Source organism: Phyllostomus hastatus, unplaced genomic scaffold, assembly GCF_019186645.2.
Source record: "Phyllostomus hastatus isolate PE091 unplaced genomic scaffold, TTU_PhHast_1.1 phas_contig_477, whole genome shotgun sequence".
In the NCBI taxonomy this organism is placed as follows: Eukaryota; Metazoa; Chordata; class Mammalia; order Chiroptera; family Phyllostomidae; genus Phyllostomus; species Phyllostomus hastatus.
The window spans coordinates 4831117-4850263 of record NW_025333889.1 but is presented as its reverse complement, the minus strand read 5'-3'; the positions used below and the strand labels follow the sequence as shown (position 1 = coordinate 4850263).

The following is a 19147-nucleotide window of genomic DNA, read 5'->3' as shown; positions in this document are numbered from 1 at the left end:
CCCTCAGGAGGGGCCGTGGATGTGGCATTTGTCCTTGAGAGGAAGTGTGGTCATCTTTTGCTCTGCTGTCACGTCTGCCAAGCAAGTAGAGAGGCTCAGGAAGAGGGGAAGTGTTCAGCTGGGTCAAGGGCTACAGCAAGGTCAAGTGAGACCAAGACTGAAAATCGGCAATGGGGTTTCTCAATCCGAAGATCCTTGCCAAAGAAGTCTTTGTGTAGTGGAAGTCTTCGTGTAGTGGAAGGGAAGAAGCCTGTTTGGGTTTTTTTTGTTTTTTTTTTTTTAAGATTTTATTTATTTATTTTTAGAGAGGGAAAGGAGGGAGAAAGAGAGAGAGAGGGAGAGAAACACCAATGTGTGGTTGCTGGGGGCCGTGGCCTGCAACCCAGGCATGTGCCCTGACTGGGAATCGAACCTGCGATGCTTTGGTTCGTAGCCCGTGCTCAATCCACTGAGCTACGCCAGCCAGGGGCCTGTTGGGTCTTTGATCTCTGGGAAGGCGGTTCCTAGTCCGGGCAGTCCCGGTCTCAGGAGGCATGACTCGTTTATCAGTGGGCGGCCGTTCATTTTACATTCGCTCCTGTTAGTTCTCCCTGGGCGCCAGCCCTGCCTTCGGTAGATCAGCTCTGTTTGTTCCAGAAACCGGACCTGGTCCTGGGGTTTGGGGCCCGTCCAGCGAGCTCCTGTCCTTAAAGCTTCCACCTTATCTCCTCCCGGGAGGGAAGCAGAAGATTGATGTGGTGAGAGCTGGGCTGGGCCATGAAAGTGAGAGAGAGAAGGTACGAGGAATACCTCCCAGTTTTAACATGAAGTTCTGTTCTGTGGGGTTTCTAAAATGAATTATTATGAAGAGTTTCAAATACACAAAAACTACAGAGAGTAGCTCACCTGCTATTTCCCAAATTCAAGAACATTTGCACATTTGCCTCATTCATCCCATTTTTAGTTCTCTTTCCTTTGCTGAAATATTTTAAAGAAACCACTGACGCCATCTGTTGTACTTCCATGTACGTAAACACGCTATGCAATGTGAAAATTGCTGTCCACAGTCACAGTGCCATTACCATACCTGGCCCCAAATTGACAGTTCTTTGGTGTCACCTACAAGATGGAGAGTATTACTGAGGTCTTTTTTTTTTAAAAAAAACAAACTTCTTTGAACGCCCTGAGATTGTTTCCCCTTTGTTGTTTTTCTTTGTGCTTGTTATGCCCTCCGCCAGGAAGGCTCTACCCCGAGACCTTCACGTGGGGGGCTTGTCGTTATTTGGACCTTGGCCGCAGTGCTTTTTCTCAGTAGAGGCTTGTCCTAATGACCAAAGCTAACGTAGTGTCCTCTTTCCCCATGCCATTGGTCATGAGCTCATCAGTCTGTGTCACTGCTGTGCCCGATTACTGGGTTCCCCACCCCCCGACTGTCGGTACCACGACAGCAGGGACCTGGCAGGTCCTGTGGAGCGTGCTGGTCTTTGCCGGGGGCCTGAGCAGGTCCCAGCAGAGAACAGGGGAGCACATGTTCAGAAACGAGTCCGCTATTAGAGAGATTAATGAGGAAAGACTCCAGGATTTTCTTAATATTTTATAACGTTATCTCTCCCTACAACTGATTCCCGTTCCAGAACTTTTCTCAAGAGCTTTAACCAACAGCTGTGTTTGCAAAAAGTGCTGGATTGTTGTCCCTTTCAGGACATTTAATCTTTTAAATCCTCAAAATATTTTGTAAAATGTGAGCAAAGTCACTTCTGACCTGTTGAGAGGCAGTATTTTTACTGACATAACTCTCATTTGAGATCACTTTATTTGAGCTTGCAGCTAATAAATCTGTTTTGGCCCGTATGAAACAGGATGAAATGGTTTTGTAGCCCACATGTCCTTTCACTGGTTATTTGAACTTTGTTTTTTCAGTACATCGTTTGTATTCCCTTTTACAGGGCTGTTTTTAGTTGTTGAATTGTCAGTTGTTGGGAATGTTCTTTAGCATGAGAAAAGTAACTCAACATTTTAATTATAAAAACAGATACGATTTTATAATTAAAGACTTGGATTCTTTTTGGAAACATAGTTTCACACCTACAGAAATGATCGAAATCAGGAAATGAAAACGGATGGAATGCCACTGATGTGATCTATAGATCCTGTTCAGGTGTTCTCAGCTTCCCAGTCACTTTCTCAGTTACATGAAAAGAAAATCCCGGATCACAAGCAGCATAGAGTTGTCATGTGTCATCAGTCACCTTTAATCTGGAACAGTTTTAGCTTTTATGAATTTAACATCTTTAAAGATTATAGGCCAGTTATTTTGTAGCAGGTCCAGGTCACGTTTCCTAAATGACACGGTTTTCGTGGCATCAGGAGACGTGTGACGCTGGCCTGGCACGCTGGCCTGCCCCGCTGCAGGCGTCTGCTCTGACCGCTCGGCGTGGTGGCCTGCCGGACGGCTCAGCTGCCGAGGGTGCGCCTTCTCTCTGTACTCAGTGCGGATCCGGGAGGCTGTTTTGAGACTAATGTTCTGTTACTCCCCAGAACTTTTACCCACTAGTTTTAAGACTCCATCGACGAATCTGAATTAGTATGATGATTGTCAATGGTAATTTTCTGCCCCCATCACTTTTCTGCATTTATTAGTTGGGATTCTGATGTAAGAAAGAGTTCCCCCCTTCCATTGATTGATCTATCTATCTATCTGTCTGTCTGTCTATCTATATCAGTATGAACTCATGTTTTCTTACTTGATGGGTAATCTAAGCTGTCATCATTTAAAAATTTAATCCTCACATTGTCATATATTTGGCCAGTAGTAACATTTTCAACTGGCTCCTGTGAACTTTTGACATGTCCCCATTCTTTTTTGAGTGTTTTCTTGTTGGAACAAGAAGACATTCTAGGCCCAGGGCTTGGCACACTTTTTCTGTAAGTGGCCAGATAGTAAATACTTTTGGCTTTGTGAGCCATACAGTCTCTGTTGCAACTCCTTACTCCACCCTTGCAGCAGGAATGCAGCCACAGACAATTTGTAAGTGAATGAGCATGGCTGTATTCCAATAAAACTTTATTTGTAAAGAAAGGTTGCTATCCAGATTTGGCCTGTGGGCTGTAGTTTGCCAGCCCCCTTCCAGACTCGTATTGTACTTTCGTTAAGCCAGTCTTAGAACTGCCCGTTTTTTCTGAGGAGCCCTGGATCCCTTCTGCCCTGAATGGTATTCAGAAACTGAGATCTGGGTTCTAGATGTGTTCACTGCTGCTGGGATATTGTTATTTATAGGCCCTCTTAGCACACAGAGCTAGATAATATAGGAATAGATACATATACTTGCATACATTTGTGTGTTGTATACAGACATATCTATATTTCTGTATGTCTCCATATATTGTAAACCACTGAGTGATGGTGGTATCTCTACTTCCATTTCTATACCACAGATTTTATTCTAGTCTTTCTGCTTTCTATATTTGTAATTTCTTTCGCATATTGACAAGCCTGACTGCTATTATCCACAGTACAATTACTTGTTTGTTGAATCCTAGAATATACAGAAACTAATTTTAGAATTGCTAATGCATACCTCTGTGAAAAACTAATCTATTAATTTGAATTTAATTTTTATTTACACTTCTTTGTCTTTAACCTTAGGGTTTAAATACTGTGTTAAAAAATTATTTGGGTTAGTCCCCCCCCCCATCTCTTTAGTATATTGTGTTTTTCATTTTAAATATAGTTAGGATCATTCATTTTTATTTGTATTGCATTTTAGGATGTTTTTATTTTATTTTATGTTGACTTTTTTGAGTATGTGAAACATGAATGTCATTTCAAAAGTCAGAACATGCCCGTTCTGACTGCGAAGTTGCTTCATGTCCATTTGTTTCACCCAGTCTTCCCTGCTGCCTTTTCATCCTGTTTTTACTTCACCTGTGTAGGGCACCATTCTCACTAGTTCTGACTTTCTGTGTGTCTTTTTTGCACACATGGATGTGTGTGCAATTCTTGTTTTCTCTTTTGTAAAAGGAGGCACACTGTAAATAATGTACCCTGTAATTAGTTCACGAGCCCTGCTGTACCATTCTTCTTTGGGGTTGGGATCCTGAAGGGCTACCATTGACAGGCGAGAGTGAATCGGATGTAGACAGGCCCTCAGAGGACCTGTAGCTCCACTTTGAATGCATTTGGACTCTAAAAAGGGGTCGAGGTTAGTTTATTGTGTTTCTCTCAGGTGCTTGGCAAAAAGCAAATGTAAATCCCGTTTGGAAGATGATAACATTATACTGGACCTCAGATTATTTCTACAAACATTTTACAGTATAGTGTCCACCCTATAATTAAGAAACTCAGGAGCAACATGAACAAAATCAAGTAGAAGCAATAGAATATAGTGTTAGATCCATAGGGGCCTCTTATATTGTAGCTTTTACGAGTCAACTTTAATATAGCTATGCTTACCTTGTTCAAAAAGACAAAGGAGAAGATTCACTATTTTCAGTAGTGAACTGGCAACTTTCCAAAAAACAAAATGGAAAATGTAGACTTGGAACCATAGTAACTAAAACTAGAACATTATTGGATGAGTTCACAGAAGATTATGTAGAGCTGAAGAGAGAATGAGTGAAGTGGAAAAATTACTGAAGGGATTGAGGGAGACACAGAGACATCGTAAAGATCAAAAGTGTGTGATTGAGGGAGGTAGGGAGGGCTGGGTGGGGGGTGGGCTGGGGTGGGGGAGAAAAGGCAGAAAACTGTACTTGAACAACAATGAAAAAAAAATAAAAGCAGGTATTTTTTTCTAGTGTATTATTAATAAGAAAACCAATTGAGTATAATTAAAAATGAAAAAAAAAGTGTGTAATTGGAGTCCCAGACGAAGAGTTGGGAGAGAGTGGGCAGAAGTGATATTGGAAGAGACTGGCTGGGAGTTTCCATAACTGGTGCAAGTCATCAAGGAATAGATTGAAGAAACCTGACTAACACCAAGCTGGGTAAGAAGACATCCATACCTTAGGTTATTTTAGTAAACCTGTAGGAGACCAAAGATAAGGAGAAAAATTTTAAAAGCTGCCAGAAGTGGGGAGAGAGAATAGCATACTTTCAAAGAATCAGCTATTAGGCCCAAAACCAGGTCAGCAAACTTCTTAACACAAACAGTGGAAGCTCGAAGACAATGGAATGCTATCTTCAAATTACTGAGAGAAAATAAGAAACACCTAGAATTCTGAGCCCTGTGAAAGTATCCTACAAGGTAAAGATGAAATACAAATATTTCAGACGGGACAGTTATACTAGCCACCCTTGAAAATGCTCAAAAGACACACAATGGCATGTGGCTACCGTGTTGGACAATATAGATATTGAAAATTTCCATCATTCCAGAAAGGACAGCACTGTTACAGGCATTAAGAAAACCACAAGGATGTTTCAAACAACATCCTGCACCAACATCCTGCACCAACATCCTGCACCAACACCCCCGCCCCCCATGGACACTCTAGATGAAATTCACAACTTCCTAGGAAAATGCAAATGAACAAAACTGACCCAGGAAGAAAAGTTAAACTATGTTTAAAACTTTTTTGTCTTGTGCTGGCTTTGCCTTTGGTATCAGGGGGGATATTATCCTCATAAAATGAATTGGGGAATATTTCCTCTGTTTTCTGGAAGAGTTTGTACAGGACTAGTATTATTATTAATTTTTTAATATTTGGCAGAATTCACCAGGAAGCTATTTGGGCTTTTCATTATTGGAAAATTTTAAATGACTAATTGTATTTCTTATTATATATCTATTTAAATTTCCTATTTTTCTTAAGTAATTTGTGTCTTTCTAGAAATTTGTCCATTTCATCTAAGTTGTCTAGGGGGATAAAGTTGTTCATTGTATTCCCTTATAGTCCTTTTCATTTCTGTAAATTGGTAGAGTTGTCCCTTCTTTCATTCCTGTTCTGTGGTCGCCCCGCGGAGGTGGAATGCACGGCTTCCCAGTCAGTAGGGTGTGTATGCTCACTGCCCTCCACGCATTGCGCACTGCAAGAGTGTGAGAAGGTTTGTTACTCATCCAAGAGCCTCAGGGGGCGATTAGGGTGGGTACAAGCTGGTCTGCCCCGGTTTGAGCCAGGCAGAAGGAGTGGGGCAGGCCTTCGCAATGTCCCGGGGACTGGAGTGAAATCTCCGTGTGCTGCTGAGGGCCCGCCAAGTGCGCACTCCCCTCTCGGGCCCCAAGGGAGCACAGGGGACTTTTCTTATCAGCCCGTCTGGCTGGGTCAGAGCGGGAGGGGCAAGTGAGGCTTTAAACATCGGATAATTCAGGCCAGACTCTATTACAAGTCCTGAATTTGGATTTTAAAAAATTACTTTTATCTTTTCTTCTTAATTGATCTTTTTCCCCCAGGTTTATTGATTCTTTCTCCTGCCGGGTCAAATCTGCTGTTGAACCCTCTAGTGGGTTTTTCATTGTTATTCCACCTTTCGACTTGAGTTTCTATTTGGCTCTTTTATCATTTCTATCCTATTTGATGAGTCATTATCCATACTTTACTTTAAAGATGGTTTCTTTTAGTTCTTTGACCATATTTATAATAGCTGCTTTGAAGTCTTTGTTGTGTAAGTCCAAAATCTAGGTTCCCCCAGAGACAATTTTATTGAAACTGTCTGCCCCCAAATTTAAAAATGTATGGGTCACACTTTTACATTTTTGCGTATGTTACAATTTTTTGTCAAAACCTGGACAATTTTGGTAATATATTCTGCGTTCTGATTCATTTTTCTCCGGAGTTAGAGGTGGTTTCTCTTTTTGTTTGTTCAGTGCTTTGCCTGGAACTAATTTTATGGAGTCTGTTTTTTTCCTGCAGGGTACGCTGCTGGTGTCTTTGCTCAGTTCTTCCTTTCTTGTTTTTATTTTGTCCATTCATTTCTTTGTCCTCACCTGAGGATATTTTTTTAACATTGATTTTAGAGAGAGAGGGAGGGAGAGAGAAACACCCATGTGAGAGAGAAACATCGATCATTTGCCTCCCATATGTGTCCCAACTCTGAACCCGCAACCTCGGTATGTGCCCTGCAACCTTTTGGGGCGTGGGATGATGCTCCAGCCAGTTGAGCCGCCCGGCCAGCGCTCTTGTTTTTATTTGAAGCCTGACTTTCTAGTAGCTGCCCTTGGATCAGTATATCCTCGGAATCAGCCTGTGATTGGTCAGAAGTTGTGCTTCAACTCCTTGAAACAATGGGGCCGCCACCCTCTGTCAGTAGTTCTTGCGCGACTTGGGGAGTGCATTCCAGGTTCAGGGGATTTGTGGGTCTGCCCTGGCTTCCTGCATGTGCAAGGCTCACACTCATCCAGGGATGAGGAGTTCCCGAGGGCCCTCTCATTTCTCTCCCGCATGCTTGCAGTCTTGTGCAGGCACACAGCAGGGAAAGTAGACTCTTACCAAGGCCCACGGGGTCGTGTCGTTCCCGGATTCTCCGTGTTCCTTCCTGGTAGCTCTGCTCGCCCTAACTAGTGTGGCACATTCGGGCTAGCTGTGATACTGGCCTTCCCTGATGTTTTTGCCCTTGGAATCACTGTTGTTTTTGAAAATGCCCCTGGGCATGGAATTCTTCTTCTGATCCAGGTGAATTTAACTCCGTCTGGCAGTGGAGCTGCCAGCCTTCACGGTCTGCCCTGTCCTGTTGGGACCTGCACGCCACGGAATTGGGAGTGCGTGTGGGTTGGTGGGGGCCCCAGCCTCAACCACCACACACACCCGCTGCTCTGACTGAGGCTCAGTAGATTTTCTTGAATAAACTCTTCTCGGTTTGTTGGATGTCTTTGGAAAATATCCAGCCCCTTAAATGGTTGGTTTTGATAATTTTGCCCACTTTTGCTGTTGGGAATGTTTGTCACATTGCTCATTCAGCCAGCTGGGCATCTCCCTTGCCTTTTCTCTCTCTCTCTCTGTCTCTCTGTCTCGGTTTTGAACATTTAAATTTTATTCACACTGAGTGTCATTTCAGAATGTTATGAAGTGGGGATCTGTTGGCTCTTTTAAAAAATGGTATTAAGTAGTGTTTTAACATTACTTGTTGACCATTAGATGTATTTCCCACTGATTCATAATGCAAATGGTTTAAATCCTTAATTTCAGTGAGATTAATTTTAATTTCATCCTCTTAAAAAAATCTGTCAACTGTGTCCTTTTTCACTTGTTTTTACCGTCTCTTGCTTCCCATGGGCCCCTTCTTAGCTTCTGAGCAGGCTCGGCCTTTCCACTCCTCAAGCTTTTCTTCTGAATGTTTAACTCCCTGAATTTCCTTCCCCACCCAGGTTCATAAATTTCCTCTACTCTTGCTACCCGTCAGGGCCCAAACTAGGACAGGGCCGGAGAGATGCCCACGGTGCGGACACTTCACGAGGCACCCCCCCTCGGAGTCCCGCGGAGTGAGGGGCTGGCGCTCGCAGGACTCCGGTTTGTGCCGTTTGCGTCCTGGGCGCCTTGTTTGCCTCGCCCTAGCCCTGGCCCCGCAACTCACATTTCTCAGTAGTTACATCTACTGTAACCTGGTGGGTCTTGTCCCAAATTGGCTGCATTTATTTAAGTTCTGTGTCCGCCTGCTCTGCACCGTGCAGGTTTGGGGACTATAAAGGGTCTCCAGACGCCACTTCCTGCACCCGGATGCTTTCTCCAGGTTCGCTCTCTTTCAGGTCGGGGCTTCCCCTTTCCTCCTCATCCTGTTAGTGTGTTACCGCCTGTCTGTCCTGACCCGGCCCAGCTCTTCAGAACAAAAACATCCAGCCATTTCTGTGGTAAAACCTCCTCCACGGTAGCCAGTGGGCAGTTGGGCAGCGTACCAGTGGCCCCCATTCTGGAAGCTGGTGAGGATTGGAAATTACCGTGTGCTTTCCGTGTGTCAGGTAGGAGTGCCAGGGTTTGTTTCTCCAGGGTTAAGGGGCATTCACAACTATGTCACTAAGAAGGGAAGGTTGCTTATTTGCTCATCTGCTTAGCATCATATATAGTTGGAATCTTTCCAGCTTCTCCCCGTACTTTGATACCCAAAGGCAAGCTTTGACTCCCTGACCAGCTGTCTGGCTTATCCTTGCCAACTTTGTTTCCTGGGTCTTATTTTTTTTCTCCCATTCTTTGCTGACTTTTTTTTTACTGTGGTTTCCCGGAATGACCCTGCTTTGCTTGGTGTTCTCACTGCTTGTGTATGAAGACACACTCATTATTGTAGGAGCGATAGTTGAGTACCTACGATCTCCTAGGTACTGTGGGAGACAATGGGGTTATAGTGATGAACGCAGCCACCCCTGCCTCGTCTTTCTGAGCAAGAGAGATGAGTTAGCTGTGAGTCACACCCACTGGGATGTTTGCCGTGGAGGAAAGTCACAGATGCAGCCAACCCAGGGGCAGTTCCGTCGAGATTTCTGTGCCTCCACCTCACCGAAGTGGCAGTCAGCTCCCCTTGATTTTGAACTCTGGCCTGCCTCAGGACTCGACACGAAGGACTCCCATTTCTGTTCTGGCTCATTTTGCATTCTTTTTCCTGCCTGCAGCTTGCCCCCAGACCTTTGCCCTCCCCAAGGTTGGCATTATTTGTATTCTTATTTAGTAGTGGGTGCAAACCCTGTCATGAACCTGTCTTTGGAAGTTATTTTCTTCCCTTTAAAAAAAATCTGGCTGTGTTGGTTATTTCCCTATATCTTTATTAGCTTCTTTGTTGTATTTTCTACTTTCTTCTCTTTGCATTTCCTAAAAGTTTCCCTAACCCAGATTTTGTCCTGAGCCTTCTTCTGTGTTAGTTGATTCTGTCTTGGCAGCCTTGCCCATTCTGGAAAACTTTGGGGGTACCATTTTTATGTAAATGACTGGCTCACTTATCTCTCTAAGCTGTGCCCTGGTTTCCAGTTATTTGGTGTACAGGTGTGGGTGGAGGTGTGTATTTCCATGCATAGAGGGATATAGAAAGGTATGCATTTTCACGTGGAGGTGTACAGGACCCCAGGTAGAATTCATCATCTTCACTAACTTACTGATGTCATCATTCCCCAGTCTTGTTTGGAATCTTACGCAATTGCCACTACCTCGCTCTCCCCCAGATCTGCCTGGTGGCCAAATGGTGCCCCTTTGCCCTGTGCAGTACCATGTGAAGGGTCTCCTCGTTTCTGCCTCTGCCGGTACCGCTCCGGCTCAGGCCTACCTCCTCCCCAGTCTGTTCTAGTTTTGTCCTAGGGTGCAGCTGCGGCTAGTTTTTCTCAAGTGCAGATGACTCTGCATCCTGAACAGGTTAAGTTTTCCTGAAACACGACTCTGATCTGTTCTTCTCTTCTGCTCACTCAGGCTTCAGAAATTCCCCGCTGTCTTCGAGAAACTGGGCCGGTCCTCCAGACCTTCCATGTTGCTTCACTTTTCTGGCCACTGCTCCCCTTCCTATAGGCTGGACTCCATCCAGATGGAATGACTGTTGCAAGAACCTGCCTGAGCGGTGTGTCTTTTTTTGTTTCCTTTTGCCAGCAGTGTGCTTTTCTCACATTCTCAGTTCTTCCTAAAAATTTTCTTCTGAAGCTTTCTTGGATTTCCTGAGCTGGAGATACCCTTTCTCTTCCATCATATGTACATTTACCCATACTTAAAAAAAAATATTGCTCTCACTTCCCAACTTGTATCAGTTGTCAGTGCAATACGATTTGTATACATTAACTCTTGTATCCCTCACTGTGCCTGGTACAGCAGCTTGCGGAAGTGCTTGCTGAATGAATGCGTGGGTGAACGGGTTTCGGAAGTAGACCATCAGACGGTCTGGGCTCCGGGATGTGCCTTTCCCGCTGCCCTGTTGCGTATCCCGCGGCGCAGTACGGCACGAGAATGGTTAAAACACGAAATACCTGAGCGTTTAGTCAGGGGCACTGCCCTCTTTTCCCTTTGATTGTCAAATAAAATAATGACGACAGCCAACACAGCAGTAGCCGTCTGGTGTGAGTGAATCAAAATTATATCTTTTTCTTTTGGTCAGATTGACAAAAAGTATATTTTTTGGCGTGCTGCAGAATTTTATAGTTTATGTGTGCCGTGAGATGAGAAAGATTGAAAATCACTGATCTAGGTTTCTTCCTTCTTGACTTTCTGAATCTCTTCATGTATCACTAAATGACCTGTTACCTTTTGTCTCTGTTGCTTCTCTCCCCCTGGGTTGTATTAATTTCATTTTAAAGAAAAATTACATCATTTTGGTAAAGGATGTTTGTGGGAAATTTAGAGGAAATGGAAGCTAGTGTTCAGAATGACATCTTGATCCATTTTATGGGAAATCATAAAGGCTGCTTACCAGGGTTTTGGAAATTTGCAAGTATAGGCTTAGATCCTGGGCCGGTGGCCAGCACCGAGCGAAAGGAGAAGCTGCGATGACATGTTCAGTATCCAGGTGGCAGGTCAGGGGGCCAGCTGCGGGGCCCCGTGTTCCAGGCCGCTGGTCCAGGCAGCTGCCTCGTGTTCCTTAGACGCAGCTGCCTGAGCTTCTGCTCAGATGACTGGTTTGAAGTGATGGCAGGTAAGAGTAGGGAAATAGATGCTCAATTATCATATTTCTGTGTTTTGAAAGTGAGTGAACCATCCTGGGTTCCCTGAGTGGTTGTGGACTGTGGTTATGGTAATGAATTAGGTTTTGTTGATGAATTCTTAAGGAATCGATGACTTGTTTTTGTAGAGGAATGTCATTTTGTTCAAGGTTAACCTTAGGCAGGTCTCTGGAGTCCTAGTTTAGCACCTATTTCATTATCGTGTTTAGATTCTAGGTCTTTATACCATTTTTCAGAACCACATTCCCTCCTGCTCTTGTGCATTTCACAAGCTGAACAGAATGGCAGAACTCCGTAATTTCCACCCCATTGCCCATTTGTGGGAGTTTTTAGTTGAATTGGCCCAAACAAGCAAACTAGTGATACCTGCGAAGGCGAAGGCCTTGAGAAGAAACTCAGGCCGGATGGCGTGTTTGCCTGACTGCCCGGGAGAAGGTGACACCAGGAGCCATGGAGGGCGCTGCGTCGCCTTTGCCATCCACGCACTCACTGTCCAAGAGCGCAGCGGAGGCTGTGGGTTAATTGCTGTTCGGTCACTCGCTTCTCTTTGGTTTCAGCTTGTGACACCCGAGCTGCTCGAGGCCGGGAGGACTCCGAGCCCGGGCGGTGGAGGCCCCCCCGCACCTGGAGAGAAGAGGCGACCGTGGATCCAGCAATGAGCCATCCCGACTGCAGGCTGAACCTGGGGAGCCTCAGAGGTAGCCGGAGGAGTGGGGAGTCCGCGCCGGCAGCTAGAGACCTGGCACGCAGCTGGGATGGGGATGCGGGCGGGTCTTAGGACTGAGGGGGCTGCAGTTCTTTAGCGACGTGTTAAATATTCTACGTGTCATTTACTCTAGAATTCAGTGGTGTTTCTTTTTGTCTTTAATTTGTTGTTTTATTGAGCACAGCTATTTAATTTCCTGTTGAAAAATGGCCGTCTTTCAGCAGCTCCTGCTTCTCAAAGGGGCGTGTGTGTGAGCAGAAAGCACACGGCAGCCGTGGCGCAGGCCGTGCTCCGCGAACGCCGCGGCGCCGGTCCGACGCCCGTCTCCGTGTGCCTTCCACCCGCGTTTTCTTCTCATTCCTGTCTTTTTGTGGCCATTCGAAATCTTGATCAGGGAGTTTCATTTCCTTTTTGTTTTTATAAATTTAAGAAGAGGGTAAAATGCCTCTAGCTTAAAAAATACAGAGATGTTTGATTGGGAAAAGAGTTGATTGCTGCCTCATGTTCCTAGGTGTGTCCTCTGTGGTCAGCCCACGTGGTGTTGGTGCTTCGCCAGGTGACAAAAAGTCAAAGAACAAGTCCACGCGAGGGAAGAAAAAGAGCATATTTGAAAATTACATGTCCAAGGAGGATGTTTCAGAAGGCTTGAAGAGAGGAACACTTATCCAGGTGCTTAAATCATACTAGAAGGCTATTCCTTGGATGTGTGGGATCAGAAGTAATCTGTTTTTTTTTTTCAGTAAAGTGTTTATTTTTCTGTGCTGTGTGTTTTGAAAGAAATGAGGGTACAACAGGCTCAGGGCATCCCACTTCTAGGACCTGCGGTGCCGTTAGAGGTAACAAGCGCCGCGGGGCGGAGAGCACAGCACTCTGGGAGCTGAGAGGCCGGAGCCATCACTTCCAGTTGGGGCCGCCCAGGAATGTGGTATTGGAAGGGACGTTGCTGATGCAGGCCGAGGACCGGTGCAATTTCTATAAGATAAGAGAAAGTGCTTTATAAACGGAAGGACCAGTTGAGCTACTCAGACAAAAGTGGGAACGGGGTTTGGCTAGGAGAAGCGTGGATGGTTCAGTTTGCCTTGGGCCCATGGAAGCTGAATGACGGAGCGTAAGGTGGAGAGGGAGGCAGTGAACAGCAGCAGACGGTATTTGGTGAGTGCTTTATAGTGTACAGAGTACTTTTACAAGCTAGTGCAGTGGTTCGGCTCAGCAAATGTTTACCGAGCACCTGCCGTTAGCCAGGCCCAGTTTACAGTTAAGGGCAGGTGCATGGGCGCTCTCGGGACGAAGGTGGAAGAGGCCGCCTCTGTGCGCTGTGCGCTGGCGGCCCGGGGGAGGCCGGCAGCCGTGCGAACAGATGGTTGCTGGGTAGACGGTTAGTGCCGAGAGAGGAGTGTGGCCGGGAGCATGGGAGGGAGGGCGGTTGGGGGAAATCGGGAAACTGTGGGAGGCGACGTCCGCCGTGGATGTTGGAGGACAGACAGTAGCCTGGTCTGTTCAGTGAGTGGCGTGTGTGGGAAGGAGGTGGGGGGGGGTAGTGGCACCGACGAAAACACGAGCTGATGAGGCGCTGTGCACACGGTTGGGCAGCTGAGGCCTCCGCAGGCCTGAAGCGTGAGGCAGGTGGTGGGCAGCGCGATGGAGAGGGGCAGAGCCACACGGTCTTTGCGTTAGGTTCGTTTCATAGTTCCTGGGTTATGAAATGTTGCCTCGTGTTACCTGGCTCACTTGAAAACATTGACTGTGTTCCACTTTTTCTCGTTCTGAGAGCTCAGCTTCTATGTTCGTGCTTTTGGCTGAAGATGCAGCCAATTAATAGATAGTATCACCTTCTCTTCCTTTTTCACCACTTTTTGGTATTTCCCTGTGGTCAAATGCCTGTGTGATTAATATAAACTCTTGAATGGAAAACTTTTTTAGCAACATGAGTTGATCTTCTGACTTTAGAAGTCCTTTTGGATTTTTTTTTTTTAAAAAGCTTCCCTTGGATTTCTTTGACAAGGCCTCCCTCGGGCGAGTTGGACATTTGTCCACTCGTTAGTCCATACGCACGCTGTCCCCCCTGCAGCCCTCACGCTGAACTCCAGTGTATCTACAGCCTCCTGGCCCTCTCCTCGCTCCACGCGCGTGGACCCGCTGTGCCTTTCCACTCTCGTCTCCCTCGTTCCTTCCTGGTACGCTCCGCTCCGCTCCATTTCCCCCGGCCTTCGGGCTTTTCCCGTGGAGACTCTGCTCTTCGCCTCCTCGGCGACTCTGTGCAGGCGGTTCCTGGTGCTCGGGGGCCTTCCCCCACTGTCCGGATGTTATCGGGCTCAACCTTTAAGTCCCTAGCCAAGTGTCACCCCCTTTGAGAAGTCTCTATTGATTCTCTGCAGAATTGGCCATTGCCGCTTTTCTTGAAGCTGACTTCTTGGTTTACCCTATTTTATTTTATTTTATTTTATTTTATTTTATTTTATTTTATTTTATTTTAATATATTTTAATATATTTTATTTATTTATTTTTAGAGAGGGGATTGGAGGGAGAAGTTGAGGGAGAGAAACAACAGTGTGCGAGAGAAACACTGATCAGTTTCCCCTCCCATGCCCCCCATCCGGGAACTTGGCCTGCAACCTGGACCTGTGCCCTTGTATGGGAATCAAACTGGTGACCTTTTGCTTTGCAGGGTGACGTCCAAACTTCTGAGCAACACCAGTCAGGGCTACCCTTTATGTTAAACCTGTATTCATGTCCTGACATTTATGTTTCTTCAAGTAGATGATTTACTTCCTTCTGGGCAGGGTCATGTCTTATTCCCACATACCTGGCATTTGATTGATGCTTAATAAGTTTATTGAATAGTTGTTTACTGATTCAATAAAGGATCAAGGTACTTATTGTCTTTGAAGAAAAATGAGCGGAATTTCAGTTGTTATAACTTGAAAGAAAAATTGCTTATAATTTTTATTATAGAATTTATACAGATAACCTGAGGTAACTGTTCTGCAGTTGTATTAGTTTTTGCTCTCTCCTATTAATTTTTGCTTTTGAAGCAACTCTTGGGTGATAGTAAAATAAAACAACAAAAAACTGATCGATATAACAGCCCTCATTTCCTGGAGTTTTAAGTGGTTCCTCCTGGCCTGTGACATCATGAGACTCCAGCCAGAGCCCCCCCCCTCCCACCCATGGATGAGAACAGTTGTTCTGTGCAGATGGGGAAAGGAATGGGTTCCAGATATGAGGTCACCGTGTGAAATATACAACATTGTAAATAAGATTTTCATAGGCAAAGGAACAGAGTCCATCTGCTTTCTGATACAAACTTTGTGTGCTCAGGCCTTGAAGGGTAAACTGAAGAACTAGACAATAAAAGATTTTTGAATTTTTTTGTTGAAATGTTTAAGCATTTAACTTTTTATTCACATGTAATATAGGATTACATCCTTTTTCTTCTCCTCATCCAGAGAAACAACTTTTAATGAGAGATCTGAGATATTTTAATATAGGAGTAGAATAATTTTTTGCTTCCTTTCAATACTTTGACCAATAATTTGCCATTTCATTGGTATTTGGCCTATGTGGGGAAGAGGAGTCCACGGTGCCCACGAACCCTCTCTCCTGTGTTAGAGCTGACCAGCAGCGACCCATGACCGTGCACATGTAGTTTTGAAGGTATTTTGGTCAACAGGTTCTCACATCAAAGAACATAGGTCCTTTCTCTTTACGTAGGTAGACGGTTGGAAGGTCGATACGGGAGATGTTGGGAGAAACTGAGAGTATGGGATGGGCAGTCTTGGAAGGGGCTCAGGTTTGGGGGGGTGGCCAGAGTGACACGGGTAGGAAGAGGGTGGACTTGATTGGCCTCCCAGTCCCAGGTGTCGCTGTGTCTGCAGGTGGTTCGGGCTGAGCCCCCAGAGCTGCCCGAGACATGATGTCAGAGTGCCGGTAGGGTATTGGTGTGAAGCTGTTACTGGACATCAGAAGAAATCCTCGTCCAGGAGGACAGGCGAGGAGGAACTAGTTTCCAGACTGTCTCCGTTTGTTAAGGGTGAAATCAACTGGAGACCGTTGGGTGTGGATTAAAGAGGGAATAGAGGTGACCTGACAATGGACCGCCCAGCCATTTAGAAGGAGGAGATGACATTCATAACACTAGTGCTAGGGGGTGGTGGGAGAGCTTCAGCTCTGCAGACATTAATTAATTAGCTCAGCAGATCTTCCCTGACTGCCTACTAAGTGCAAAGCATGTAACAGACAGGCATTTCACAGGGGAGATAAGCCAAAGTGACTAAAGAAATAGAGGAAATTACAGCCTGTGACCAGTTCTGTAGTCACCTCTGAGGAGGGGGTCTCTGAGTCGAGATCTGAAGGGTGAGAATGAGCCAGCCACCTGAAGAGTTAGGAAAAGAACATCAGAGGCAGAGAGATGAGCTAGTGGAAGAAATAGCAAGCAGAAAAAGGCTTGGTGGCTTCGCGGACTAGGGAGGAAGACTTTTGGACAAAGGGAATGACCACGTGGGAGTGAGTTGGAGAGTCGGGCAGCTTCCAGATCACGTGAGGTCTCTGGGCTGTGTTGGAGAGTTGGGTTTGACTTAAAGAGTGGTGGGGGTCACGGAAATGTGTTAAGCAAAGGAAGGACACGACCTGTTTCATGCTGTAAAAACATCTCACTGGCAATTTGAAGACAAATGGACTGGAGTGGAAGCTGGGAGGCCCTGTAGGAGGACCCCAGAATACGCCAGGCCGGGACGTGTGGAGATGTGAACAAGGGGGGTGGCGGGGAGGTGGAGAGAAGTGGGTGGAAGGGGAGCGAGGAACTGGCGCGGCACACGGATGGCCCAACCCGGGAAGACGAGGCAGAGGGAGGAATACAGGGCGGCCCGAGTATTTGAGGTGAGCCGCCAGCTGGGTGATGTTGTCATTCACCAAGGTCCGGCAGCCTGAGGGCTGGGGTGCCAGCTGGGTGATGTTGTCATTCACCAAGGTCGGGCAGCCTGAGGGCTGGGGTGTGGTTCCGGCTTCCTGGGGGGAGGGGGCAGGTGACACTGGGGAGTGGAGAGGCCCTGGGGTGGCCGCGGCAGACGGGGGCAGTCTGCGGTCGTTAGGAGCAAGGTCTCTGGAAGCAGACTGCTTGGGCTTGACCGTGCGGTGAAAGCGGGCAGCTCTCAGTGCCTCGCTTTTCTCCTTTGTGAGCAAGAGACTAGCAGCACCTGCCTCCCGGGGTTGCCTGGGTTTGAGGGCTGGATCAGTCGGATAGATGTAAGGCCCTTAAGACTGAGTGACGTGTGGGGCACTGGTGTAAGTGTTACTTGCGATTGCTTTTATTGCTATGAGAGAAGCATCTGTTACTCAGCTCAGGTGGCGGCTGCCATGTGGGCTTAGCTAGTGTTTCAAGAAAATCTGGAAATACATATTTATGTGTGAAATTCTTCAGCTTTGAGTATTCTCAAACATTCCTGAAGCCAAGTAAAACATGTTTGTGATTGCCAAGTTAGGCTAATTAGCCCAGTTGTGGGTATCTTTCTACAATGACATTCAGCTTTTGGGTTTAGGCATGGAAATGGAAGACGGTTGGGGTAACTGAGAGTGGGGTGTTACTGATTAGATATAAGAGGCTGAGTAGCCTCAGGGTTCCAGGTTTGCAGTGACAGGAGGCAACGACAGGCCGTGGCGGCTAGGTGGCCAAGGATGGGACTAAACATAGTGGGACGATGACGAAGGGTCGGAATGTGGTGAGGCCCATGGGTTGGAGGTCACAGTGAAGACAAAGAGTCGCTGAGGTGGTGTTTCCACCCCAAGTGAGCTGAAGCCCGGAAGAGTTTGTGTGTCTGTGTGGATGTTTGGAGGTGGTGTGATTCACCCTGACGACAAGACACAGGCTGTGAGCGCGGGGGAGAGTGGCCGGGATGACTGGCTAGGGTTGCCTGCGCATCGTGTGGGTGTGAAGTCCTGTTAAGTGTTTGTAGGACTGCGGGGTGGAGAGGAGGACAGTGGGCTACAAGCAGAAGTGTTAGTGAATCAGGGCTGTGAGCCGGTTTGAAGATGACGGTGCTAGGAGGTGTAGAAGGAGCTAAGGACACGAACTGCAAAGGATCCGTCGGCGGGGGAGGGGGGCCGCGGCTCGAAAGAGAATGGAGGGGAAAAACGTTAAAGCCACAGTGGGGAAGCTCGGGGGAAACACTCTTCCCCTGGTCCCCGAGATGGTGGAGCAGGAGAGGAGGCGGTTTCCTGGGAGCCCTGCAAGGGCAGGGGCGCAGCAGGGCACAGCCGGGTGTCAGCTGAGCCGAGGACCTGCAGGGGCGTTCGGAGACAGGAGGGAGCCTGCTGGAGCCTTGCGGGTCCAGCTGCAGGCCTAGGGGAGGGTCGAGGAGGAAGGGGGTGGGGTGGATTAGGGGACAGTCTTGAGAAGATGACAGTGGAAGTGCTGGACTTTTTAGGTAAGACAGAACATCTGCTGGAAGTCTCTTAGTTAAAGATCATTTCCTGCCGTGCTTTACTGATAGCTCCGTCAGGCTGTGGGGGTGACTCCAGTCTGCTGAGGACCCTGGTCGAGTCTCTCCCTCCTCCGAGGGATCTGTGCTCTCAGAGGCGAGCCGAGGGCCCGTCCTTAGGGATGCGCCGCAGTCAGAGTGCCGACGTTCTCCCGGAGCAAGCCCCCGTCCTGCCGCATGCTCTCACACATGGGGTCGTTTGGAGCAGAGAATCAAGAATAGAGTCTTTAGGGCCTTTTAATATCTGCGCTTTTAAGGAGAGCCTTGTTACAGCCCTAAGCAAGCTGTCCCTTTCCCCTGAGCCCAGCCTCGGCCTCTCTCAGTGCTCTGTAATTGCAGGTGCTTGGAAAGCAGAATGCGTTCTCCTCTCTAGACTTCATGAACTAACTGTTCACGGAGCTAGAAGGGATGATAGAAGAACAGCAGCTGAAAA

General features: G+C 46.8%; 1 protein-coding gene across 4 annotated transcripts in view; it reads left to right on the top strand.

Annotated features, from left to right (window-relative positions):
• The window catches only part of DIS3L2 (DIS3 like 3'-5' exoribonuclease 2), a 269396-nt gene that overhangs the window by 17074 nt on the left and 233175 nt on the right, over positions 1 to 19147 (top strand). For 3 of the 4 annotated variants that reach the window (XM_045845838.1, XM_045845839.1, XM_045845837.1), the window contains exons 2-3: positions 12092 to 12232; positions 12752 to 12909. In XM_045845838.1, the coding sequence (XP_045701794.1) occupies positions 12190 to 12232; positions 12752 to 12909 (201 nt within the window). In that variant the 5' untranslated portion in view covers positions 12092 to 12189. Of the gene's footprint in view, positions 1 to 10299; positions 10445 to 12091; positions 12233 to 12751; positions 12910 to 19147 lie in introns of all 4 variants that reach the window. The other variant, XM_045845836.1, reaches the window with a different exon arrangement.